General features: G+C 31.7%; 1 protein-coding gene across 1 annotated transcript; it reads right to left on the reverse strand.

Annotated features, from left to right (window-relative positions):
• Positions 1-687: 687 nt before the first annotated feature.
• LOC148605224 (plasminogen-like) lies at positions 688-16,297 on the reverse strand. Its single transcript, XM_088547563.1, has 4 exons — positions 16,055-16,297; positions 7,188-7,236; positions 4,489-4,722; positions 688-947 (listed from the first exon to the last, which is right to left on the reverse strand). Exons 1-4 carry the CDS (start codon positions 16,055-16,057, stop codon positions 688-690), a joined length of 546 nt encoding a protein of 181 aa, XP_088403689.1. The 5' UTR covers positions 16,058-16,297.
• Between the last annotated feature and the right edge of the window lie 8,212 nt (positions 16,298-24,509).

Below are 24,509 nucleotides of genomic sequence, written 5' to 3' on the forward strand. Positions count from 1 at the left end.
TCTCATGTAGAACGACTCTTTCTTGTCTTGTTATGCAACATTTTCTTGATAATTTGCTGCACTCTTAATTACATCTCCTGTGATGTTATTGACTAAAGTTAACGAGCTTAAATATAGTTTTAACATTTCATTCAAATTCAAAACATTTCAACTCAGCGTGTATTTATAGAAAAGCAGAGGACGCTTACCCGACGGTACACCTGGTCCATGTTTCCAGTTTTTAGTGGAGTCCGAGATGCTCATTTGCTTCTGTTACTTTGCATGTATGTTTTTAGTTACTTTATGTTCTGTGTTGTTTATGTCTGTTTTTCATGTCAGGTCTTTGTTCCTGGATTATGTTCTTTTGATTACCGCTATAACCTTGGTTCCCTTGATTAATCTTTGATATATAAACGTATTTCACACAATCTAATCCACAGTTGGCAAAGAGGTCATGCTACTTCAAAAACAGCACCTTAACTATCTTGTTTTGTCATAGATTAATTGGCTAGATTATTGTAACATTTATTCTTGTGAAGCTTCGGATCTGTTTCGTGTGAGATCAGTTTCTGCTCAGTATTAGTTTAGCTTTTTCCGTAGCTGTTATTGATTTCTACTATTTGATATGTCCACTTCATGATTTTGGAAATTGTAGTTTGTTCTTCTTTTTCTTGTACCGTTAATTTTAATTGTACATTATAAAATAGTTCACAAACACTCACCACATAAAGGAATATTACAATGTTCCCATCGTTTTTCTTTATTTGTTGTGTAGCACCATGGTGTAGTTTCGCCATCACCATCTGGTGCCCTGCAATAGTTTAAAGTCTCAGTTGGGTATCTTGTAACAGCTCCGCCTGATGGAGGTATGGATTCCAAACTCCATTCCCGACAATGGTATCCAGAACTTGTAATGTTCAACGTTCCTTCGTATTTTTTGTCCGTTGTGCTCTTTCTGCAATCTTTATCTATTGATGTTACAATGGAAGACATCTTCATTAAAACATTTTTAAAGGTTAATTTATTGATTAAATCGATACTTTTGGATAAATTTACCGAAGCACCTTATATAGAATATTCTTGGAAAGATAATTCAACATTGCAATTTGAAAAAAAAACCTAAAAAGTCAGTTAAATTACGTACATACTTTTGTCTTGTTAAATATCAATTACCGTTTTCCTCTTTCTTTTGGAAGGGATGTTTTTCATTAGATTTGTGTCGCTGTTTTAGCAAATATAACAATAACAATGATTAATTAAAGAAAACAAAAAAAACAAAAAAAAAACAAACAAAAAACAAAAAACAAAAAAAAAAAAAAAAAGAAAAAACAACAAGCGAACGATTTTGATATTGTCAAAGAGTAATCGTGGGAATCAAGGTTGTAAGGGTAATCAAAAGAATGTAATCCAGGGACAAAGACCAGACATGGAAAACAGACATACACAACGAAGAACATAAAGTAACTAAAATCATACATAGGGTAAGCGTCCGGGGTATACAAACGAGGAAATGAAAACTATGACCAGTTGAATAAATCAGTGTTCATGGTGCTGATGGATATACCATAACGATCCACAAGTTCATGACGACGACCATAAAACCTCTATAGTGATGATTTATATCTTGTAGCAACATAACCCTGTTCCAGAAGCCTGTTTGTTAGAGTTCTAGCGCGACACAAAAAGTCTGCGTAATTTCGGCAAGCTCTGGCATAACGTATGAGTTGTGATATGAACACTCCATACGCAGGAGCTGAAGGGATGTTGCCACAGATGAAAGAAAAGTTCTGTCAATTCTGAATGAAAGTCATCATGTTTGTCGTAAAGTTTGGTCAAAAGTTTTCCTCTACCATCGATTTCTAAGTGTAGATCAAAATAAGAGGCTGACTACACAGTGTCTGCAGTATCCTTTATCTCAAGTTCTTTTGTGTAGATGCGATGTATTCAATCCCCGAAATTATGATTGTTTAAAGATAATACGTCATATATACAGAGGAAACTGAGATTGAAGGATCTTGCCAAACGATATTTTTTTCTTTCTGATCAGATCAGCTATAAAGTCAGCCCGCTCCATAGGATTGAAGGAATAGGTCAGCAAGTAAAGAGCACAATTTGTTCCCATTGGAATGCCGTCCGTTTGTTGTAAAACACGTCCACCACAATGGACAAATATGTTGTCGATTAAAAATTCAGCATTTTGTAAACATCCTCGACTGTATATTTTGAGGGTGATTTGGAACTATTTCCTACAAAGTATGAGGAATCTCTACCAATAACTATATATTTGTATCTAAGTGTACCATCTTTTTTGAAAAAAAAACAACGATGTATAATGTTTTAAGTCGGGATTTTAACTGAGTATGAGAAGTAGAAGTATACAGTGTTGAAAAATCATAGGTTTTAATGCTATTGTATTCAGATAATATTCTTGAACTGATTGTCTTCAAAAGATCTTTCGAATTTTTCAGGATCCACATTGAATTAATACCACTACGGGAGTAACAAGTGTTGTGGTAGGACTGCAGACCCTCTTTGACAGTTGTGAGTGTAGAAGTTAAAAGTTTTGAAAGAGGTTTGGAGGTACATTTTGCAGATCCAGCTATGAAACGCTGTTTGTATGGATTCTTGTGAAGTTTAGGAATCCAGTACATAGACGGTAAATCACAATCATCGTCCTTGGTAGAGAGACCAAAAGAGGATGGCACAGATTTATGGTTTTCCACAATCTCTTCTTTGGAGAGAGTGGTAGCAGTATAGGTCTTATCACTGCTATTATTTTCTACGTCTACCTCTGATAATAAACATTGGATATAACACGTTTTGCATACAAAAACAATGTTGTTTTGGATTTTGTCTGCTGGTACGACAACATATTTGTCATGTATAGTAGACAATGTTTTTGCTACATCGGGGTCTTTGAAAACTGATGTAGCCTTGGCACACATTGACCTATTTAAAACTTTCATTCGTTTCAAAATTTCAGACCTCACGGCCTTTAACCACTCTGACAGAGAATCAATGTCTTCTTCTTCTCGTTTTATCCATTTTTTTGCATAGTTCTCGACGGCATCCATAAGAACTTTAAAGTTATAATTCCAATTCATTGAGCGTGGTTCACGGTACTTGGGACCTTTCGATAATGGTTAAATCTCCCGTAACGACGTGACCAGAAATATCATATTTGAATGGAGAGGTTTTGGAAGAACAGTCAGGCGGTTTAGCCTTGAAGTCCTCAATCTCGAGATTCTGCTATAGCCTTTTATAATTGAAAATTTTGGATTCAATGGGTGAAGTATATAAACATGAAATCATTGGTATGGATTTGTCTTTGAACTATGGGGGAATTTTGTTGGTTACGTTTTTACGATGGAGGACGTTAGCCAAATTAATTGCATCTATACCTTTGTTGACAAACGGTAGTGAAAGAAATGATCGGTTTTCTTCATCTTGACTTTTCACACAAACTGGTTTAAAGAGTCTGTGGAAACCAATTTCCAAAATGATGGCAACAAGTCTGTATAATGATGAGGTGTGGTCGGAAACAGGAGTGTCAAGACTTGTTGTGTAATGGAAGTGAAGTATAGAATAAAGTTTGGTTCTAATGTGATGAAGTCCAAGAGTTTTTTGTATGAAAGGAAGGAGACCATATATGGAGACATCATGTAACTTAGGTGACATATAGTGGCGATTGCCATGACTCATCTCCCATCTTGGATTTTTGTCAAATAAATTCATCACATTTATGCTATCGTTATTTTTGCTTGATAGGTTTCCTATACTTTTGATGTTGTCATTGCATCCGTAAGGTATTACAGTACCTAGTCTGCGTATCCAGTACTCGTCTCTTTCCCTACGATAGTTTTTACTTAGAACGGGACTGTATGTAGGATGATAATTTTTTTCTAACATACGAATTTTCATGGAGAGGATTGAATGATCTTATTGATTAAAGTATTGATAAACTGTCGGGGATTTGGGGGTGTTAATTCCCGAACGATGACCGCACATTCTTTTTTTTAATCGTTCTTGCGTTTCTCCGACATAAATTAAACCACATAAGTTTCATTCTAGTCCATATATTAAGTTTGTTGATTTGCAACTGAAGTTATCGTCACTTCTTGTATGGAATGTTTTGTTTGTAAAGGGACTAGAGAAGTAATGGTCGGCTATAAGAATGTTGCATGTTTTGCATTTTACAATACCACATTTTGATATGGTACAATGTGGTTCGTCATCGTTATAGTCAAATCATACATACAAAGTAACAAAAGCAAATGAGCAACTCGGACTCCACTAAAAGCTGGGAGTATGGATCAGGTGTACCGGTAGGGTAAGCGTCCTTTGCTTTTCTAGAAACACCCGCCGAGTTGCTAATGAAAGGTCAAATCCGCGGTAGACCCTATTCTTCATATACATACATACATACATTAACTAAATATAAAGGAAGCCAAATACGCACAAATGCAAATTCCTAACATAAAGTCGAAATTAAACATTGAATTTACTTACAGCAAAGTGGTACAAAACAAAATTCCCACCAAGGGATTTCATTCACATAGCACCAAGGTCCTCTTGAGGATTCTTGATCTGCAGCCGGTGCTCTACAATAGTTCATTTTTCCATAGGTAGGTTGACTAGTATTACTCCACATTTTACATGTTTTACCAGTGACAGTTGTATTCCTCAAACCATGATAGTGTCCTTTCCAGTCGGTTGGATATGATTCAATACAATCGTGTTGTACTGGAACAAATGAAGCCGTTAACAGTAAAAACCGGTTTAAAAGTTATAGCTTTCCGATTCATATGAAATTCCGTTTTTATACAGATTCAACTTTCATTGAAGTCAGTTCATTGAATGCCCTTGACTCTTTGTCTTACATTCTGATGGATTTTTGCCCCTAAAATATATCCTTTACATCCACGTCACTATTTTCCATATGTTTTTAAAAATAATTGTTCATTTTCTATTCACAACGTATTTAATGTATACATAAGTGCATATAACCTGATCATTGCCAAAGCTTCTGTGTGCTATGCATTCAATTCATAATTCCTATTTGATGCATGACAAAAAATTATAAAAGTTTGATAATAGAGCAAATGATACATCTTAACATAAAAAAGGTTGTTTAAAACCAGATAGATTAGGCATGGATAAAATACTTTTTTTTCTGCATGTAGTTGGTACTTATAATATCATAGTTGTATGGTTAAACTTTTAGTTTTTTAATTTCGTAAACTTTGTTACTTCTACTCTATTTTATTTACCTTCGTTAACTCGCCTGAATATAGCTGTAATGTTGCTGCTCGGGCGTTCAACCCCAACAAACAAACAAACAAACCTTCTTTATCTTTCCTTTCTTTTTTTTAAAGTTTGGGTTTGTGTCTGTACTTATACTTATTCTATGTTGGCTGATTTGTTAGAAGTATGATAATGTCCTTGATTTTTTTACGACAATGTTAATTCTTCATATTCCCCTTTTTAAGTTTAAGGACATACAAATCAGTAGTTTAAAAAAAATGTGTTTATTTTGTCGAAAAAAGGTTTACTTGCAACATTTGTAAAACGATGATATTAGATTTAATGTTACTTTCTACATAAACACGATTTTTAAAATTAAATGCACTGGTTTCCAGTAAATATAATATTTCTATATTGTCTTTCATAACGAATGACAACTTGCAGTACATAGTACATTTGAGAAGATTTGTAGAATGGCGTATGGTAAGGAATCGTTATACAGCGGTCTCAAATTTAATGATAGCGTAAAGAAACCAGTGACATTGTGACCTCAACCTTAATGTACGAGCTCTTAGTACTGTGCATATCTGCAAAGCCTTTTTTATGTGCAAACATCATTATGTCGTGAAGCTAAATAGAACAGTTAATCTAACAAAGTATTGTTGATTAGTTTATTTTGTTTGCGTAAGACAACCACACCAGACTTCCAAAATTGGATATTGCATATTTACCATATTTATTTAACAAAATAGTCACAGGGAGTTTTAGCCAGTCAAATATTCACTCTCGCACTCTCGTGCGACTGTCCCTGTTGTTATTGTTACGATGGCAACAATTTAAATTCTATAGTGTTGAAGATTTTGTCTTATTAATAGATCATGTGCCTGACCTACACTTCCAAAAAGGTGTAACAGTCCAAATCCTATGTACATGATTCCCAGGAAACACGCACATGATCGAGTCCTTCGGAAATATTCTCGTCAATATTGGTATATTTCGGATCCTAACATGCGAAACAAATTACGTACAGTGCACGTCTGCTCGTCGTATTTTGTTGATTGCTTACACCTTTCATGTAAATTTACATTACTTGTTATTATGCAAAAACAAACATATTGAGTATAGATAACTTCTAAATGTCCATATATATGTTTGGATATAAATTGACGTTCATTTTCATTATAAATGGTACGTTGCGAAACCTCTTTTTTTGTCTGGGAGAATGAAAATATTGAAATTTCATAAAATTGATATAAAATTCCTAACTTTAAGATTATAAAGTTTTTTTTTTTTTATCAGACCATTATATACCTTTAAATATGAAAAAAAATAGTATTTTCTTTTGAAAAATGTCCACATACCAAAATTCATCACGTATTGATATAAATAATATATTTTAGGGCAATTAAGCTATTTTAACTAATGCAGCACAATTTTATTTTGTCAAAAAAAAAAAAACAGAAAAAAAATACATGTTTGATATGAACAATGTCGTTTTTATTAGACATGGTACGTTGCCAAACCAATTTTTATTGGTCTTGGAGTTAGAAATATTGAAATTTCATATCATGTTCTCAAAATTAAGATAACAAAGTATTTTTGGCTTGTTCGAGACCATCTTATAGCTCTGAATATGATATGAAAGTAGTTTTTATCTGAACAAAGTCCAAATTTGTTGATTATAGATGTTTTGGGACACATTTTCTTCATTCCAAGAGAAAAAAAAAACATCAAAATTTCAAAAAAAAGTATTGGAAAAACATATTGTATTTTAAAGTAATTTACCCAATTTCTTTTATGTGATACCATTTTATTTGTCTAAGAAAGTAAATGTTGCATTGTATTATACACCTCCTGAAACGTTTAATATTCCAATTTTAGCGTGCTTCGTGTGCGTGTATCGTGTGCGTGTTTCCATGGGATCGTATATCGTGCAGCGGAGGATTCATGTGCCTACTTCCTACCTCGTTCGTCGTGTATTGTGCTACGTTCTTCGTTCAACGGTTCTGTATTCTGATTGGATGATAAAAATAGCTCATATGGTGATAATTCGAACGGAATACCGTTGTAATTTCGTTATGCCAAAATAAATATTTTTTTTACACTGAAAAGACAATACTTTTGTTAGGAATTAATACTTGTAGGAATTAATTGGTTTCAAACATTCGAGCATTATTCGCATATATAATAAAATACTGCAAAAAAAAAATGAATGCTTGGGGAAACGTTTCCCAAAATATAGCTGTTCATGATGTCATATCGATCATTCCCCTAGTGGATAGTTTGTCTTTTGAGAATGAAAAAATGAGTATACTTTATTCCAGTTTTATGAAATTTCAATATTTTCATACTCAAAGACCAATAAAAATGGTTTGCAATGTACAATGTATGATGAAATGGAAATTTTTTATGACATTCTTCATACCGACGATGCAGTATTACACAAATAAGATGGCATTCCATTAGTTAAAGCAGCTAAATTATTTCAAAAGAGAGTGCTTTTTACCAATAATGTCATGAAATTTGGTATATTTATTATCCCTGAAATGTGTTTTCAGTGATTCATATACAACAAATACAGGCATTTTTCACATAAAAAAAATACTTTCTTTTCATATTCAGAGCAATTTAGTAGTAAAAAATAAGCCAAAAATACTCTGTGTACAATTCTTTCGTACATAGTACATTGTGAAAACATTTTCACTGGTCCTAGAGTTTAGAAATATTAAAATTTGGTAAAACCGGGGTAAATATGCTCAAATTAAAGTACTTTTGACAAGTGTGATGCAATCTAATTACCCTGAAAAAAAAATTGTTTTTATGTGAAATATCGATATTTGCTATATGGCTCCTTGGAAAACATTTTCCATTTTTCCATCAACAACTTTCATTGGTCTTGAAATTTTTAAAGTCTTTAAATTGGGGTAATATATACATGATACACTCATATTTTAGATAACAAGGTACTTTTGTCTGGTGCGAGACCATCTAATTGCTCTGAACATGAAACAAAAGTATTTTTTTCGAGCTCATAATAGTCATTTTAAAATCAACTTCAGCTACAGTGAGAGAAGGTTTGTCTGTTCAAAAACCATTAGAATATTCTCCTCCAGAACAATAATTTGAATGTTGCTGCAATACCAAGCCTATTGATAAAAAAAAATAAACTTGATTGTCGAAGGAGGACCATGGATTCTGAAAGATTGTTCTTACCCAAATAGAAATATTAAAAGTAAAGCTCACGACAGAGAAAAAAAAATAGTTGTTTTCTTTTAAATCATACCCAAAGAAATAAAGTTCATGCATAAGTACATTAATTTCAAATGACCCATAAACCTGCACGTCTTATGCTTGCAAAAGTTTAAATAAGATTGCTCTTTAATGTTAAACATGCCAAGAAAGAAAGGATTGATGATTTACAAATTCCAAAAAACTTGATTTTGAATGTGATAAAGTTTAAACAATATCAAAGGTTGTAACTCCAAAAAGTATAAGTAGTGAAACAAGTGTAGCTTTAGTGTTCACATTAGAAAAAGAAAAAAATAATTTAAAAAAGTAAGAATAATCAAACTGGAAAGCACATCAGATATATAACCCCTCTAGTTTCAAAATCAATTTTCGCTTAAAAAAAAAAAAAAAAAAAATCTTGGATTCCTGTTCAGTATAAGTCTATATTTGTATACCACAGGGTCAAAAGCCAAAATTTGTGTGACTCATTTATTCGAGCGTCTTAGTCTTACTGGAAAAGCATTTGTAAAGAAACAAAATACATAAAGGTATCCTCGTGTAGCCCAATATCTCAGCTGTATAGCGGTTTCAAGAAATTTGCACTGGCACTTGGGATTCTGGAGTATAATAAATAAAATATATCCCATACCACTCTCTAATAATTTGACATATTTTCCGATGTCATCCCCCTAGAATATGCATGCTTCAGTACAAAATAAAGTATTTGTTTTTTTTTTCTATTTAGTATCATCCCAATAAATACGTAGAATTCTTCTAATGATTTGTAACGATTTTCGTAGCCAGTAGTCAGAATATATAAAAAGAAAAATGAATATTGGATTTTCGATTTTCCCTTAAAAATTCTACTCTACAAGTTGTTATTCAAATAAAACGTTTCAAATGTAGTATCATTCGATGGATAATTGAATTTGTTACATAAATAAATCTAAGAATGGGAATCGAAAAAAAAATTTAAAAAGTTACCCTTACTTATGGAAATCGGGTCTCAGAATAAAAAAAAATATCATTCACAGCACACCAACACTGTATTATTATTATTTGAGGCGTTATCAATTTTGACAGTGTTGTGCCTAATATATCTGATAAATTCAGGCGATTAGATTTCCTTTTTAGTGTTACAATTACTATAAATCGCAAAAGAACAATTTTCAGAATTTTGAAATTTCTTCTATATCACACTTTATTGTAATTTTGTACAGAATACCGTAGTTTAAACCAGAATTTCAAAGTGTAGTAACTTTCTAAATATTTGAACTTTTCCAAATTTAATTAGGGAAAAATTGCAAACTCTTCCCATGACAAAAATACCTCAAATAAATCCAAATGTTACCTTTTAGCATACAATTGATGTAAACAATGATATGTTGGGTTTAATTATTTTGTTTAAAATATCGGCGCGTATTTGTTGCAGAAACGTAAATAAATCGCAATTTCATTTGTTCAATATAAATGTTCTGTTTACCATGACATTTTAAAACAAAATATCAAAAATAAAAATATGTAGGCTTTTTACCCATGAATCACATTTTGCATGATTCTTAGCTGGAGTGCTACTTAATTTTGTAGGAAATTCTTACGATGACATATTTGTTAATCATAGAGAAAAAAAAACACTTTGGTTTTTACTGATTACATATGAAGATAAATAACTTTAATTTAAACAGGAGTTGTTACATCTCATTTCGCAGTTTTGAGTTACCTAGGAAGAAATTGTATTTGATGAAACGGTAAGAAATTAATGTGTCATTTTCTTTTTAAATCGATAGATTAGCTATTTTTTAATTGAAGAGTTGTAAAATTAACGATACATTTAGTATGAGATAACTTAAAATTTCCCTTTTTAAACGAGAATTGTGCATGTTTGCCACAATAATAGTACATTTTATGCTAAACAATTAAAGGTCATGTATAACCTTAACTTATACAATAAGAACATAATTTTACCATTTTTTTTTTATTTTGAATTTAAACACATTCTTCATTTTCTTCAAAAGCATGTGATAGCTTTATTGGTCCATTGAAGAGAGGGTGTAAACAAAAAAAAAAAAAAAAAGAAATGACATTAATTATATATCATCAAATGGCTTTACCGATTCAAATATTTGTGGTTAAATTATCTTTGCTAAACAAACTCGAAGTATAATATGTTCATACATGTTGACGAAGGCAAATAAATCATATAACAAACGAAGACGCAGTCCAAATTTAAATTTTAAATTGATGCAATTGTCGACACGTTGTATAATTCTTATCAACAAGAAATCACATATTTCGTAATTTACAGTAAGAACGTAACCTCTCTTAATTCTAGTCAAAATGCGTTACTATTATGGTTTAAACAATATAACAGCGACGATTTAAGTACTTCTCTGTCTAAATATCGGCGGAAATGTATACGAGGTGTGGCACATAAGAAAAAAACAGCAGAGATATGATTGCATTAAGCAAGTATTTATGTCTAACATTAAGTTGCCCTCTTAAGATACTGATAGGTCAAATTTAGTTGAAACTTTTAGTAGAGGAACTTTGTCCGCACTTTTTCCATATGTAAGCAGAAAAGTAATTCGTACATCTCAGATGTTTCAGGATCAATTTAGATTGTTTTTCAGTTGTTTCTTTTTAGATGTATTTTTAGCCAAAACTGACCATAATGAGAATTATGATGTGCAAACTAAATGGATATTTTCTCAAAAAATTTTCATTATGCAATGTTTTAATAAAAACCTATAGTATACAGACATGGGTCTTAAGCCAGGTGCCCCTGGTAAAATTTACCGGTGCAAATTGTATCATTATTGTGGATTAAGTAATCTTTTACTTACTTTGTTAATTAATATATCAGTTCATCTATCTCCATTTGATCATTTGTTTTATTTATCGTTTGCAGAAAAAAAAAATAAAAAGAAGTGGTCAATTTGTTCAATTTTCTAGAATAATGCTTCGTGCACCTTCCTTGTCAAGTAAATGCTTATCTATCAAAACAGGCTTCATGTAATATGAAGAAAAAAAAACCGCTGCGGGAAGCTACAATTTTTGTATCTATCAGTAAAAAAAAATGTCGTTGAAATAAAGGGAAACGTATATCATTTAAGCAAGTTTTGTGCCATCAACTATATATTTATCTTCAATTAAGATTTTTCAGCTTCAAAAAAAAAAAAAAAAAAAAAAAAATGTACACATATTCAATGGCCCACCATTTAAATTTTAAGTTACAATTTGTCATCTTCCTTCTCCACTTTTGACATTTATTTTGTTTTACCAGGTCTTGAACGAACGATCAAGTGATACATTCTTATTGCACATTTTGACATTGTGCCCCTTTACTAGCTGACCTGTTCTTTCTCTCTTATGAGGCTGACTTTAAAGCTGATCTGATCAGAAAGAAAGAATATTGTTTAGCTAGATCATTCAATGTTAGTTTCCGCTATATAGATGACTTGTTATCTTTACACAATCCTAATTTCGGGGATTTGATACATCGCATCTACCCAAAAGAACTTGAGATAAAGGATATTACAGACACTGTGAAGTCAGCCTCATATCTTGACCTACATTTAGAAATCGATGGAAAAGGAAAACTATTGACCAAACTTTTCGACAAACGTGATGACTTTTCATTCAGAATTGTCAACTTTCCTTTCATCTGTGGCAACATCACTTCGGCTCCTGCGTATGGACTGTTCATATCACAACTCATACGTTATGCCAGAGCTTGCCGAAACTATGCAGACTTTTTGTATCGCGCTAGAACTCTAACAAATAGGCTTCTGGAACAGGGTTATGTTGCTACAAGATTGAAGTCATCACTACAGAAGTTTTATGGTCGTCATCATGAACTCGTGAATCCTTATGGTGTATCCATCAGCACCATAAAAACTGATTTATTCAACGGGTCATAGTTTGCCTTTCATCGTTTGTCTACCCCGGACGTGACTTTTCATGAGCAACTCGGTGGGTGTTTCTAGAAAAGCAGAGGACACTTACCCTACCGGTGCACCTGGTCCATGCTCCCAGTTTTTAGTGGAATCCGAGTTGCTCATTTACTTTTGTTACTTTGTATGTATGATTTTAATTACTTTATGTTCTTTGTTGTGTATGTCTGTTTTCCATGTCTGGTCTTTGTCCCTGGGTTACATTCTTTTGATTACCGCTATAACCTTGGTTCCCTTGATTACTCTTTGACATATTTTAATTGTAATTGTTCATGTTTGAAAATCGCTACTTCATGAGCTTGTAGATTTGAAATACAAATCAGGAAAAAAAATTCTGGAATTGAAAACGGAGCTTGAAAGAATCTCGTTTTCATGGACTACAATATGACATTTCATGACATTTCACTACAACACACCTGTGTTGTAAACCTGAATATAAATTCAGCATTATATATACTTTGAGTGCTGCACAACTATCCTTGCAATTTTAAACGAGAACTTTTCACTTTTGCTACACTTACATGTACTGATTATTCCATGCTAAATAAATCCATTATTGGCTATGCACAAATAAAGACCTTTTCATATAAAACTAGAAATTGTATAAGAACACAACTATTTTTGTCTCAATTGTCGATTTTAAACTTATACACATTTTACTTTTTCTTCCATATGTTGTGAAAGCTTTAATGACTCATTGAAAAGAGTGTAAACAGGCATATAATATATAGTATTGATTATGTAGCATCGCAATGCTATACTAATTCAACGGTTAACGGATTAACGTTATCTTTGTTAAACAGAGTTGGCTTGTTCTGATACACCAATATAATAGTGGATTGACGAAGGCAAATATAACATATAACAAACAAACAAAACAAAACAAAACAAAACAAAACAAAGCAAAATAATTACAAAAACAACAAATAAAACAAATATATAAAAAAAAATGATGTTTGTATGATGTTGTATAACATGTATAAATCCCAATAATAAGGAAACAAAAATTTCTTAATTTATGATAAGTAGTCGACCTCGTTTAACCCTATTCAAAAAAAAAATATTAACTTGGCTTAAACATGATGGCAGTAACGTTTTAAGTACAAATCGTTATTTTTCCCCGCGATAAAAAAGTAAGGAACAAAACACACTAGTCTAAACAAATTCACCCCGTTCAAAAAGTGTTTAGTATAAACACGTTTTAATTCAGGGTTCAGTTTAGACATGTTTCACTATACATTAACTTATCACCGGTCATCGATTTTCAGATCAATATACACTATCTACAGAGTTGAAAAAAGATATTATTTATGTAGTGTTTTGTAGTGATTGGTTGTAGAAAAAGTAAAATTAAATAATAGATCATGCGTTTGATACATTCACCAACAAATGATGTATAAATTAAATCGCTCCCGGAGAAGCAGATAAACGTTATCTTTGTTAAACAGACATGAAGTATTCTTGTCTATTTATACAAAAGTACGTTGACGATAGCAATAAATCATATAACAAACAAAGAAATAGTCCAAATTTAAATTTCAAATTTATAGTTGCATTATTCTTATCAATAAAAGCACGTAATTTTTCGTTATTTACAGTAAGAACATGACCTTGATAACCCTTTATCAAAATGAGTTACAAACTTGGTTCAAACATTAAGAAAGTGACCTTTTAAATACATCTCTTTCTAAGAATCGGACACATTGTGTAAATGATGTGGCATATGGAAAAAAAAGCGTAGAGATTTTATTGCATTAATCAAGTATTTATAACTGATAACTTCCAGATGTCATTTTAAGATATTGATTGGTCAAATATAATTGAAATATACTATTAGAAAACGACAGGAAACGTTTTCCTTGTATAAGCAGTAAAATAAATCATACGTCAAAGATGTTTCAAGATAAATTTTTATTGCTTTTCATTGGTGTTTTTTTTTTGTTATATGTATCGAAAATTTTTAGGCAAAACATACCACATTGAGAATTAAGATGTACCAACCATAGCCTGATTTTTACTTAAGTACTATCTGAACATTTACGTTTTGTTTGTTCGTGATTCGTAAATAATGATATGTCATTATTCTTATATATCAAAGGAATTGGTTTGTTTATAATGTACCATAAATTTCTTCAATCCAATTTCTAATAATTTCTTAAGAGGTTGTCCTTTTAAAAATCAGACACTACTGGTTGGAAGTCTACATTTTTGTCAAACTATTTTCCTCTATTTCATATCACAGGTGCATCTTTTCTCATAAACACTTTTTTAATAATATCGTGTAATAATAAATTTTCACAGTACAAAGAAATGGATTTTAATCCGTCTTATAAAAATTAAATATTGTGGAAAAAAATATGATGAGTAGTATTGACTAATGAAACGTTTCGAAGTATCAAGCCAGGTGCCCTGATAACATTTTCCTGTACAAATTGTAACATTATTGTGGATTAAGTAAGGGTTTACTTATTTTGTTGGTCAGTATATTAATTCATTTTCTATCATCATTTTTCTAACCATTTTTGACTTTGAACCAATACAGTTCTTCATTTTCTTCAAATATTGTAATAGCTTCAATGACAGGTTGACAGAAAGTAAATAAGAATATAAAGATGATAATATTGTATTGATTACATATCTTCAATTTTTCAATTTAAATAATGGGATAAAAGTTACCTTTGTTAAACAGACACGATGAGTTCTAATCTTTTTAGACAAAGTACGTTGACGTAGACAAATAAATCATATAAAAAACAAGTCTACATTAAAATGTTTACTATTGCGATTCCCGATCCGTTGCATAATTCATGTCAATCAGAGAACACACATTTCGTGATTTACATTGAGAACGTGACCTTGCTTAACCGTAGTCAAAACAAATTAACAACATTGCATTAAATCATGACAGCAACGTTTTTAAGTAATATCTTGAAAATGTAAGTATTCATTTCATAGGTTTTGTTTGCTCGTGACAATGATGTAACGTAATTCTGGTTTATCAAAAAAAAAAAAAAAAAATGTCCATTTATATCATTATTTTTCTCAATCCATTTTCAATATTGTGTTTAATTTACAAGGAAAAAAATGATATTCATTTATGGCATGTCCTTATTAAGTGTCAGAAAAAATAAATCGTCATATTCCCTCATGTTGTGAACGAAAACATCATGTGTTATACAGTGTTTAAACTAAAACTTGAATATTTGAAATAATTTCCAGACTTTTTCATTATATCGATTACAATGTATCGTGAAGTGAATCGAACTGAACCCAGTTGAAAATACAACCATGAACACTTCTTTCGGGAGCGTATAATTTGACGTAATACCTTCGCGTAAAGTTTCGTTTCAAAACAAAATAACTACAAACAATTTACTCTTATCTAAATTTAATTATTTACATTGATGACTGACTTTTTAAAATTAAGGTATTTCTTTTAGTAACATTTGAAAGTGGTTGAAGATGTTGGTTATTGGAGTTCAGAACAAGCATATTTTGTGTTTTTGTGAGACGCTTTAATCTTTTTCACCCTACAGTGATGATATATATGGCTAACAAAACACTTGGAAACAGATATCTGTAAGTGTATTATCCGTTAATTAGTTCACTCCTAATAAGTTCAACAGTTGCATACTGTATCCTAAGCTGACCATGAGCTGCTGTGAGTATTCCTGTATTCAATATAAAAATTACAAAAGTTGCTAGCATTGTTACTTCATCAAGTCAGTTCAAATATGACCCCTTAAATATTTTGTAAGCTAATCAAGGAAGTACAGGCACTCCTGATATTTGTTTTTGTAGATAACACTCAATTCTTCAGTAAATATCGCACTCTAGATAACACTGTTTAAATACGGTATCTGATACATATGGGCTTTCGTTCGGATTGATTTGATACAAAATAGAAATAGTATAAAAATCATTTAAAAACATATAATTAAATAAGGAAATAAATATTCACCAATTAGACCATACACTATGCGATACAATTAAAATGAAATATTCGTGAATACACGGTTATATTCACTTGTGATTGCGGTTGTGTGCTACAATAGTTACACAATTACTTTAACCGGTTAAAGGAAATTATCACTGGTATAATACACTCAACGGAAAGCGTAGATGACACATGTACACAATAGGGGTAGGCAGATTGTATGTTCTATCATATTTTTTTAAAAATGAAATAAGAAAGAACGAGTGTACAATTCTGCATATTTACAAAACGAAATTACATTTTTTGGGGTTTTAAATGTAGTATGTATTTGAAAAGAACATTATATCTTACATCTATGCAAATTTTGCTACACGTACTATACATGAATCAAGTGTCGTAGCAAGCCTAGCGTTACATTTACAACCGTATAACAGGTAAAGATATGTCCCCGAAATAAATTTTGACGTTACCGATAAAAAAGGTAAATATTTCCACTTTAAGAGAGTATGATGGGTTAACGAGTCCCGTTGTCAAGTGATTTTTATACATATTTTGATAGCTATTAAAGATGATAATTATATACTATTTTTAAAGAAAATTCTAGGCACCGTTATTTCACAATACTAAGAAATAATTTAATACCTGCCGTTTTTTAACAATATCCCTACATATCCTATGTTTTCTTTCATCATTGTTCTAGTATATTTCAAATCTATATACTATCTATATCCGATGCAATGTCATTTTATTTTCTGTCATATGATTGCATTCGAGTCGATCTTTCCATATGCAAAATTGCATAAAAAATTCTAGGACACGATATCTACATATCTCCCTCCTTAAGTTGCGATAGCATACTACAGTTTGAGTTTCTTACTCAAAAATAAAAAAAAAATTCATTGAGTATTGTAGTTGTTTATTATATAATTTGCAGTAAAGTCAATAACCCGTGTTCAAGATGTCTCTTTTTTTTCTGCTGAACAAAACATGGTTACCCCCCTTCCCCCTAGCGTATGGTATCGTAGGAACTATTCCATATCCAACTATTTCTTGGCAATATAAATGAATACAGAACGTTTTAAGATAACACAATTATGAAGCGGCTTAGCATTTGGTGTCAATGTGATATGTTTAAGACACTGCATGAGTGTACATATAAAGTTTGAACTCAAGTGAATGTGTAATAAGGAACAAGCGGTATCATCAAAGAGATTTGAAGTTGATGATAATTTGTCAATTAAGAAGAGACAACATTGTTGTGCTTTTGCTGCATACAAAAATAAAATAATTAAGTCAAAATGCAATTTGATAGTGATTTTGACATATCCCCCAACCCCCACACTGACACACATAGATACAATTCAGCATAGTACCAAATGAAATAATATCATTATACATGTATATAAAAGTTACTTAAAGGGGGTACATAATTAGCTTTATTTAGTTTTATATATGTTTGTACATCACTTCATCAATATTTGTTTTAAAAAAGCTGCTGGGGCTAAGTGTTTATACATGTACATGTATGTGAAAGCAATAATTAAATGTTTTTCTCTTATATAATATGGATATGAACATACTTAAAGGTCTGTTTTAAAGTTCATAATTAACACATGTATGTCTAACAGGAAGGATCATGCTTCTTCAAATTTTCCGCGTTGTCAACTTTTGTTCAGATTCAGATTGCAGAAGGAAACTTAAGGTATGATCGTATGAACTGAACACATTTTAAACATGTACTGTAAACAGATTTCCCTGCAAAATATATATGACATTTTCACATTTTATTTTCGAATTATTTATGTATATATAACAATATATAGTGTAAGCACAATAATGAAAAATTATGTTAATCACATTGATCAATGTACCCGTCCTACATCCAGTAATTGGAATGTAGTTTAAACGCAATTGAAACAAAATCTCTTTCCAATGCACTTTCCATTGAACACATATAACTACCTGTATTTCACTAATACATCCAAATTCAATGTATATGTATAACGTACACATGAATAAAGGCAAGTAAATGCTTCCTTCTGTTAACTTTACAAACAGTTCTTGAAATCCAAATTGAATCCTGCATTTAAGTTCCATGGAATATTTATTCACTAATACAAAGTCAAACTTCTTGTCATTCTCAGTTGAAAACTGTTGAAGTTCGGTAATATTCAAAATCAAGATTCCATACTGTCACCAAAGTAATAAAAATATCAGCCATTAGTAAGGTTGTCCTGCTGTCTATGAGTTTGAAGCTTAGAGTTGGGAAATATCTCTGTAAAGACAGTAAATTTTAAATTTGTATATCTGTTATGCACATAAGTTACTGGTCAGTCATTTTAGAAGCCACACGTACGGCAACACGGGTTAAAATGAATTAAATAATCAATTTTATATATTACATTGTACAACAATTTCACATGTCATCGAATATTATTGAAAGGAAAATAATAAACGCATCCCTGGTAAGAGAGTGTTTGTTTAAAAGAAGTATTTTACAAGTTGATTAAAACTATTTAAAGAAGATTATATAAATCTACATTTACTAGTATCAATCTACAAATTTGCGATTTATCATTTCAATACACATTTCGCAGATGGAGATTTGTGAAACTCTGATCATGACAATTGCTCGATGTATGTTAGTAGGTCAATGACGTATGAGCCACGGCCCAGCCAGTTCAGCACATAATCACAACCGTCTTTTACCAAAACAAAGAGAATTTAAGATACAACTTACTTAAACTTGGAGAATTGTTTTACTTGGAACATGTTAATTCAAACTGCTAAATGCACAATAGCTGTAAATTTTATAGACGAAAAAAGTCAGACAAAACAGATAAGATCTAAATACATTTGTATTCCCGAAAGTAACATGTTTAATAACCAGCAGTGAATCAATTTAAAGTTCTCTTTAATGTCTTTATGCACATTTCTTTAAGTGCATTTTAATGTTATATTTTCACATCTTGTATTATAATGAGAAACTTGAGAAGTTTTAAGCACTTATTATTACTTTCTATATCAGAAGTTTGCTAATGCTCTTAAACATAATAAAACAAACAGTGAATACTTACTCCCCTCTTTTTTTTAAAATTTTCCAGTTTAAGGAAATCACAACAACAAAAGGTAACAAAACTATATGCATTCAGTTTTACCTACTCGTTATCTTTACACTTAGATGTTTGAACATTAACGTGTTTGCAATCATAAAATACAGGTTACAGCAAAATTGCCAAACACTAATCCGATCCATAATAATGTCAAGTCAAAAACAAATCTAGCAACATAGATATTACAACACCGAAACAGATTGTACCGCAATAGTACTGACTTGGTACAGGCATTCAAACAAAATGTTGGGTTAAATGTAGGTTTTACATTGCGCCAAACTTCCGTCTTCCATTTCAGCTGTGCTGATTAAAACTGAACTACAAACATACTACGAATTGTTATATTTCTTTTTTATTATAATATGTATTTTATTTAACATTTACGGGAAATATTACATATTTAAATCTTCTACCGGGTTGGAATGGTCGGGGCAATATCCATATACCAGATGTGAGCGTGCTACGATTCCCATCTGGGTACGCCACAGTCTTATAAGACAACAGTGTAACCGATTTGTTGTCAGGTTCGGACAAAAAATCTTATTTAAGCAAGGAATAGAGGAATAGATATCAAACCGAATTGGGCAGAATGTAGATGTATATGTATCAATTAGACTGATATCGAAAAAGTGCAATTATTTTAGGCTCACTCGTTAGAAATGAAGAAATAGGTGTACATAAAATACCTCGGACGATGTTGTTCTTAAATTGTACTGATAAGTAAAAGTTATCACATGGCTTAAGTTTCATGAAGGTGGGTTCAACATCTTGTGTTTTTATTTAACAGTTAGAAAAAAAAATCATTAGTTTTTGTCAATGCAGATGTGTTAAATAACTATGCACGAAAAACTCACCAATACACTTTGGTTGTCATGCATTCCAATGACCATACATCAATTCTCTCGAGTGTATAGTACACTCTTTTGCTGGAGGTTCCTGATGGTGTCCTTTCTTATATTTTAAAGTTACCACTGAACCATACCTGCATCCTGTCAGGTTCGATGGTTCCATTAACATATTAGAGCCGTTTATATCGGCATATGGTACAGCTTAAAATAATAAATTAGCGTTGAAAATGAATATTGCTTGCACAAGATCTAATAACATAAGTATAAATTAAGACTGCTTAATAAACACAGCAACTTTAAATTTTATATAAGAATAGTGGAAGGCAAAGCCAGATATTGGATTTGTTCTTACTGCTCACAAACCTGCGATGAACAGTTCTAGAATTTATTTTAAAGAAATATGTTAGTTATTTCTGACAAAGTCTGATTTGTAATTTTGTAAAGCCCTGCCGTTCTCGTTGAACAGTGCACGTATATCTAGTTCTCCTAACAATTGACATAGAGCTGGCCCAAGCAAAACACGCAAAGAATGACTAAATATATTAAATTTATTGTATTTAAGTATGAATAACAATAATTTAGCGTTGTTGCATTATATTTTCAATCCGATCGTGCTTTAATGATTCACGCTTTAATCCATTTTTTTTTATCAAGATCAACATGAACAAGTTTCTTTGACTCTCTTAAACAAGAATTGTAATAACAATAAGTACTGTCTTAAAAAAGATACCCGACGCAGTGAAGTTGTTTTTTTTCTTAGTTTCTACATTTCGTCTCAAGAATATAACACATGGCATGCAATTTCATTTTTCGATACAGTTTTTGTGGAATGCCACTAAGTTTTCAGTATTTGGTCAACCGGGAAACAGAATTGCGATCAGGGAACTTGCGTTTCCATAGAGGAGCATCCTTAAGGTCAAAGGGTAAAAAGGGAAACTAAACCGACTGCGTCGTAAATAGAAATACAAATACCCCAACAATTCCTATGGTAACCAGCAATGCATCAATTTTATGTTCTCTGTTAAATGATTGTTTTGAAATTTCATCTGCGTGAATTTAATACTTAGTGATTGTAAATGTCTAAAGTCTTGTATCATAAGAAGTTATTGTGTTTTACAGTTTAAGCACGTATTACTTCTCATGTAAAAAGTACAGTAACCAGTGGGGAAGTCGAGCGCGCCGTTCTCGCATTTCTCGGTATATTTTATTTTCCACAGTTTCAGGGGACGCAACTTCGCTTTACCACGATGTCGCCACTACCGCATGTCAGGTAGAAGTTTGTTTACGTAAGGCACGTATGAATATTCCTTGATTTTGTCTGTTTTCAATTGTTGTTTTTAAATTGTTGATATCACTGTGTCTTTGATAGATTATTTATGCAAGTTTCTGTGTTATTTTATCGTTTGCAAACCATCCGCATAAGTTGAAAATGGTAATTTAAATTTGCTTTACGTTTAACCTCCGAGGGAAAGGACAATATGGCGGGTGGACCCCACTAAAATATTGACTCATTTGCATCCTTGTGGTTATACGGACTTATTAATAGAAAAAAATACTTAAAACAACAACCTTTCAAATGGTTACCAAAACTATCCATAGGTGTACTGCAAACACGTATAAATGACCAGCCACTTCGGCCCCTTTTTGAAGAGATTGACGTCATTTTTCTCTTTTTGCCCAGCAGATTTCTGACTCAATTTTGCTACTTATTTTTCTGAATAGTTTTTTTTTATGTTTGATTTGTGCATGATATATACCCATTCTTAATTAGTATGAACCACAGAAATAACTTGCTTTTAATTAGTTGACCTTTGCCTATGGTTACATGTACACATGTACATTTGTAGTGGGAAAAAAAGATGGATGGAATTAAACTTGAACATGTAGAAATAAAAGAATGTTACCTTCTTAAAGTAAATATGTTACAATACATTTTGAATTCCAAAATAAAAACCAGAAAAGCAAACAAACAAAACAAAAAAAAAAACAAAAACAACAAAACAAAACCCAAACAAAAAAAAAAATGGAAAATTGATGTGTTACATGTTGAATGTACAATAAAATGTACATTTATACTTCATGTTTAAAATGCATGTATACATACAAATGTATGTTGTTTTGCCTTTTGATTTCTTTTTTTTTTTAATTTCAATGAAATGTTCATTTTTCTTAGAAAATTATAAATACTCAAAAAAATGAAAAGGGGCCTCATCGGTTGTCGTTCATTTTCAGTCTAAGTGGGGGAGTGGGTGCACGTTGACCATTTTTGATCATTGGCCGCGATTCTAATTTTTACACAATAGCATTTCTGAGCATGCGGTTACGTTATGAAATATGGCTTTAAGTTCCATCGCGGGAAAGTTCACTTGTAAAATCTGCCTAGACCAATGATGTTGTCGAGGAGTAAAAGCGCAGTAAGTACAATATTCAGGTTTTGTTCGACAACAAATTAGGTGTTATTGTGACACGAAGAGTGCGTTATTCAATGTTTTGGGTACTGAGTAACCTCGTTGAGATTTGGCTCTCTGGGCTATTTTTTTTAATTTTTTTATCCTCCACCAGCCAAATCTCAACAGCATAAGGTACAGAGATGCCAGCGGCATCTTACTTCCACTCCCAATCCTATATTTGTGTAGTAGGGCACATCCTATACATTCCTTTAGTTTATTTTCGTAATATATTCATGATGTATCATGTGCACAGTGTAGGAACGGATATTTAATATAGGATTTAGCAGCTATTTTCGGTCCTTCATGCATGGTGACTATTTGAGTCCCAAATGCAGGCGCTGGATTCGAGCGTAGGTCGTACTAGTGACATGGATGCCCTTTCTTTTACTGTTTCAACCTGTTCATACATGCATTAACGACCGAAAATAGCTGTTTAATCCTCATAATTCTATCCCAACATTTTAGATTTATTTTTTAAAATGTGATGAACCGGTAAATGTATTTATAGAACGTAGTTTTTTTATTGTTTGGCAATTGCTTTGCTTGTGCTTATTACCAATATCTTATTGAAAATAGATGTTTGTATTCACAATCATCGAATTCGGTTCGAAATGTTGGGTATAGTATCTTATAGTTAGTACAAAACTTTAGTTCATGTAACCTCAATTGAATTTCCAAACTTACAGTATTCAACTTATATTAAAATGCAACGTATGGAAACTTTATCTTCGCACACAAAAACCTTCGTGTCATTGTTCACACACATAAAATTCAAGAGGCGTAGATACTGTAATATTTTGTCAATTGTCTTAGTATTTCAACATTACATGTAGACCATTGAAAGGATGGAGTATCATCAGTGATCAAATTGTGATTATAGAATACTTCACATGCCTTTCATGGTATAGACAGCTGATAACAATAAAGCACAAAGCTAAAATACACACGTTTAATTAATTTCGCAAACATCATATTCGCATTGAAATGTCATTAACTTTTTTTTTCATAATGTCCTGACTTGAAGAAAAAGACCAAAGCAGTTATACCCAGATTCTTTTTCAGGAGCATATGTTTGCATTGTTTAAAATAATAAATATGTGTGTTTGGAAACTCACATATGTATATTTGACATAGTCTTCAAGGTTCCCGTCATGACTGGTTATTTTTATGTCCAGACAACTTTGTTGCTGTTCGTATATACAGTACCTTTATGGCATATGGGGTATGGGGCAATGGGGAATGGGGAATGGGGCATTTGGGATAGGATATATGAATAGGGCAATTGGGAATGGGGCGAGAGAATAATTCTGATTGGTAAATCAAAAATAATTGCTCTGCCTTTTTCCGCAAGCATCGTACCTATTTCAGTTCTATGACAGCAATTTAAAAAGTTTGCGAAAATATTCGCGCTCAAACGATTTTTAAACATGTCAATTGGATTAAAAAAATATTGTGTCGGAGACACGCGCATGATTTTAATATTAACAAATTAAACACATTTAGCAATAACAAGAAAACTATTAAAAAAATAAAATGTTGATTCCATTTCAATTGGCAGAAATATATCATTTGTCACAATCTCGAAATGGATAATAATATTGACATTTTTATATTTAAAAAAATAACTTTTGGAACATAATTGAAATCAAAATTGTTCGCACCCTTACAATCTGCAGAAATATGTAATTTTTGAGAAATTGGAATGAAATTAATGTATCACAACCACTCAAATGATGCTTATTCCGACAATTTTGACA

The sequence above is a fragment of the Perna viridis genome, chromosome 10 (assembly GCF_037379345.1).
Source record: "Perna viridis isolate PV_CMFRI_1.1 ecotype Kerala chromosome 10, ASM3737934v1, whole genome shotgun sequence".
NCBI lineage: Eukaryota > Metazoa > Mollusca > Bivalvia > Mytilida > Mytilidae > Perna > Perna viridis.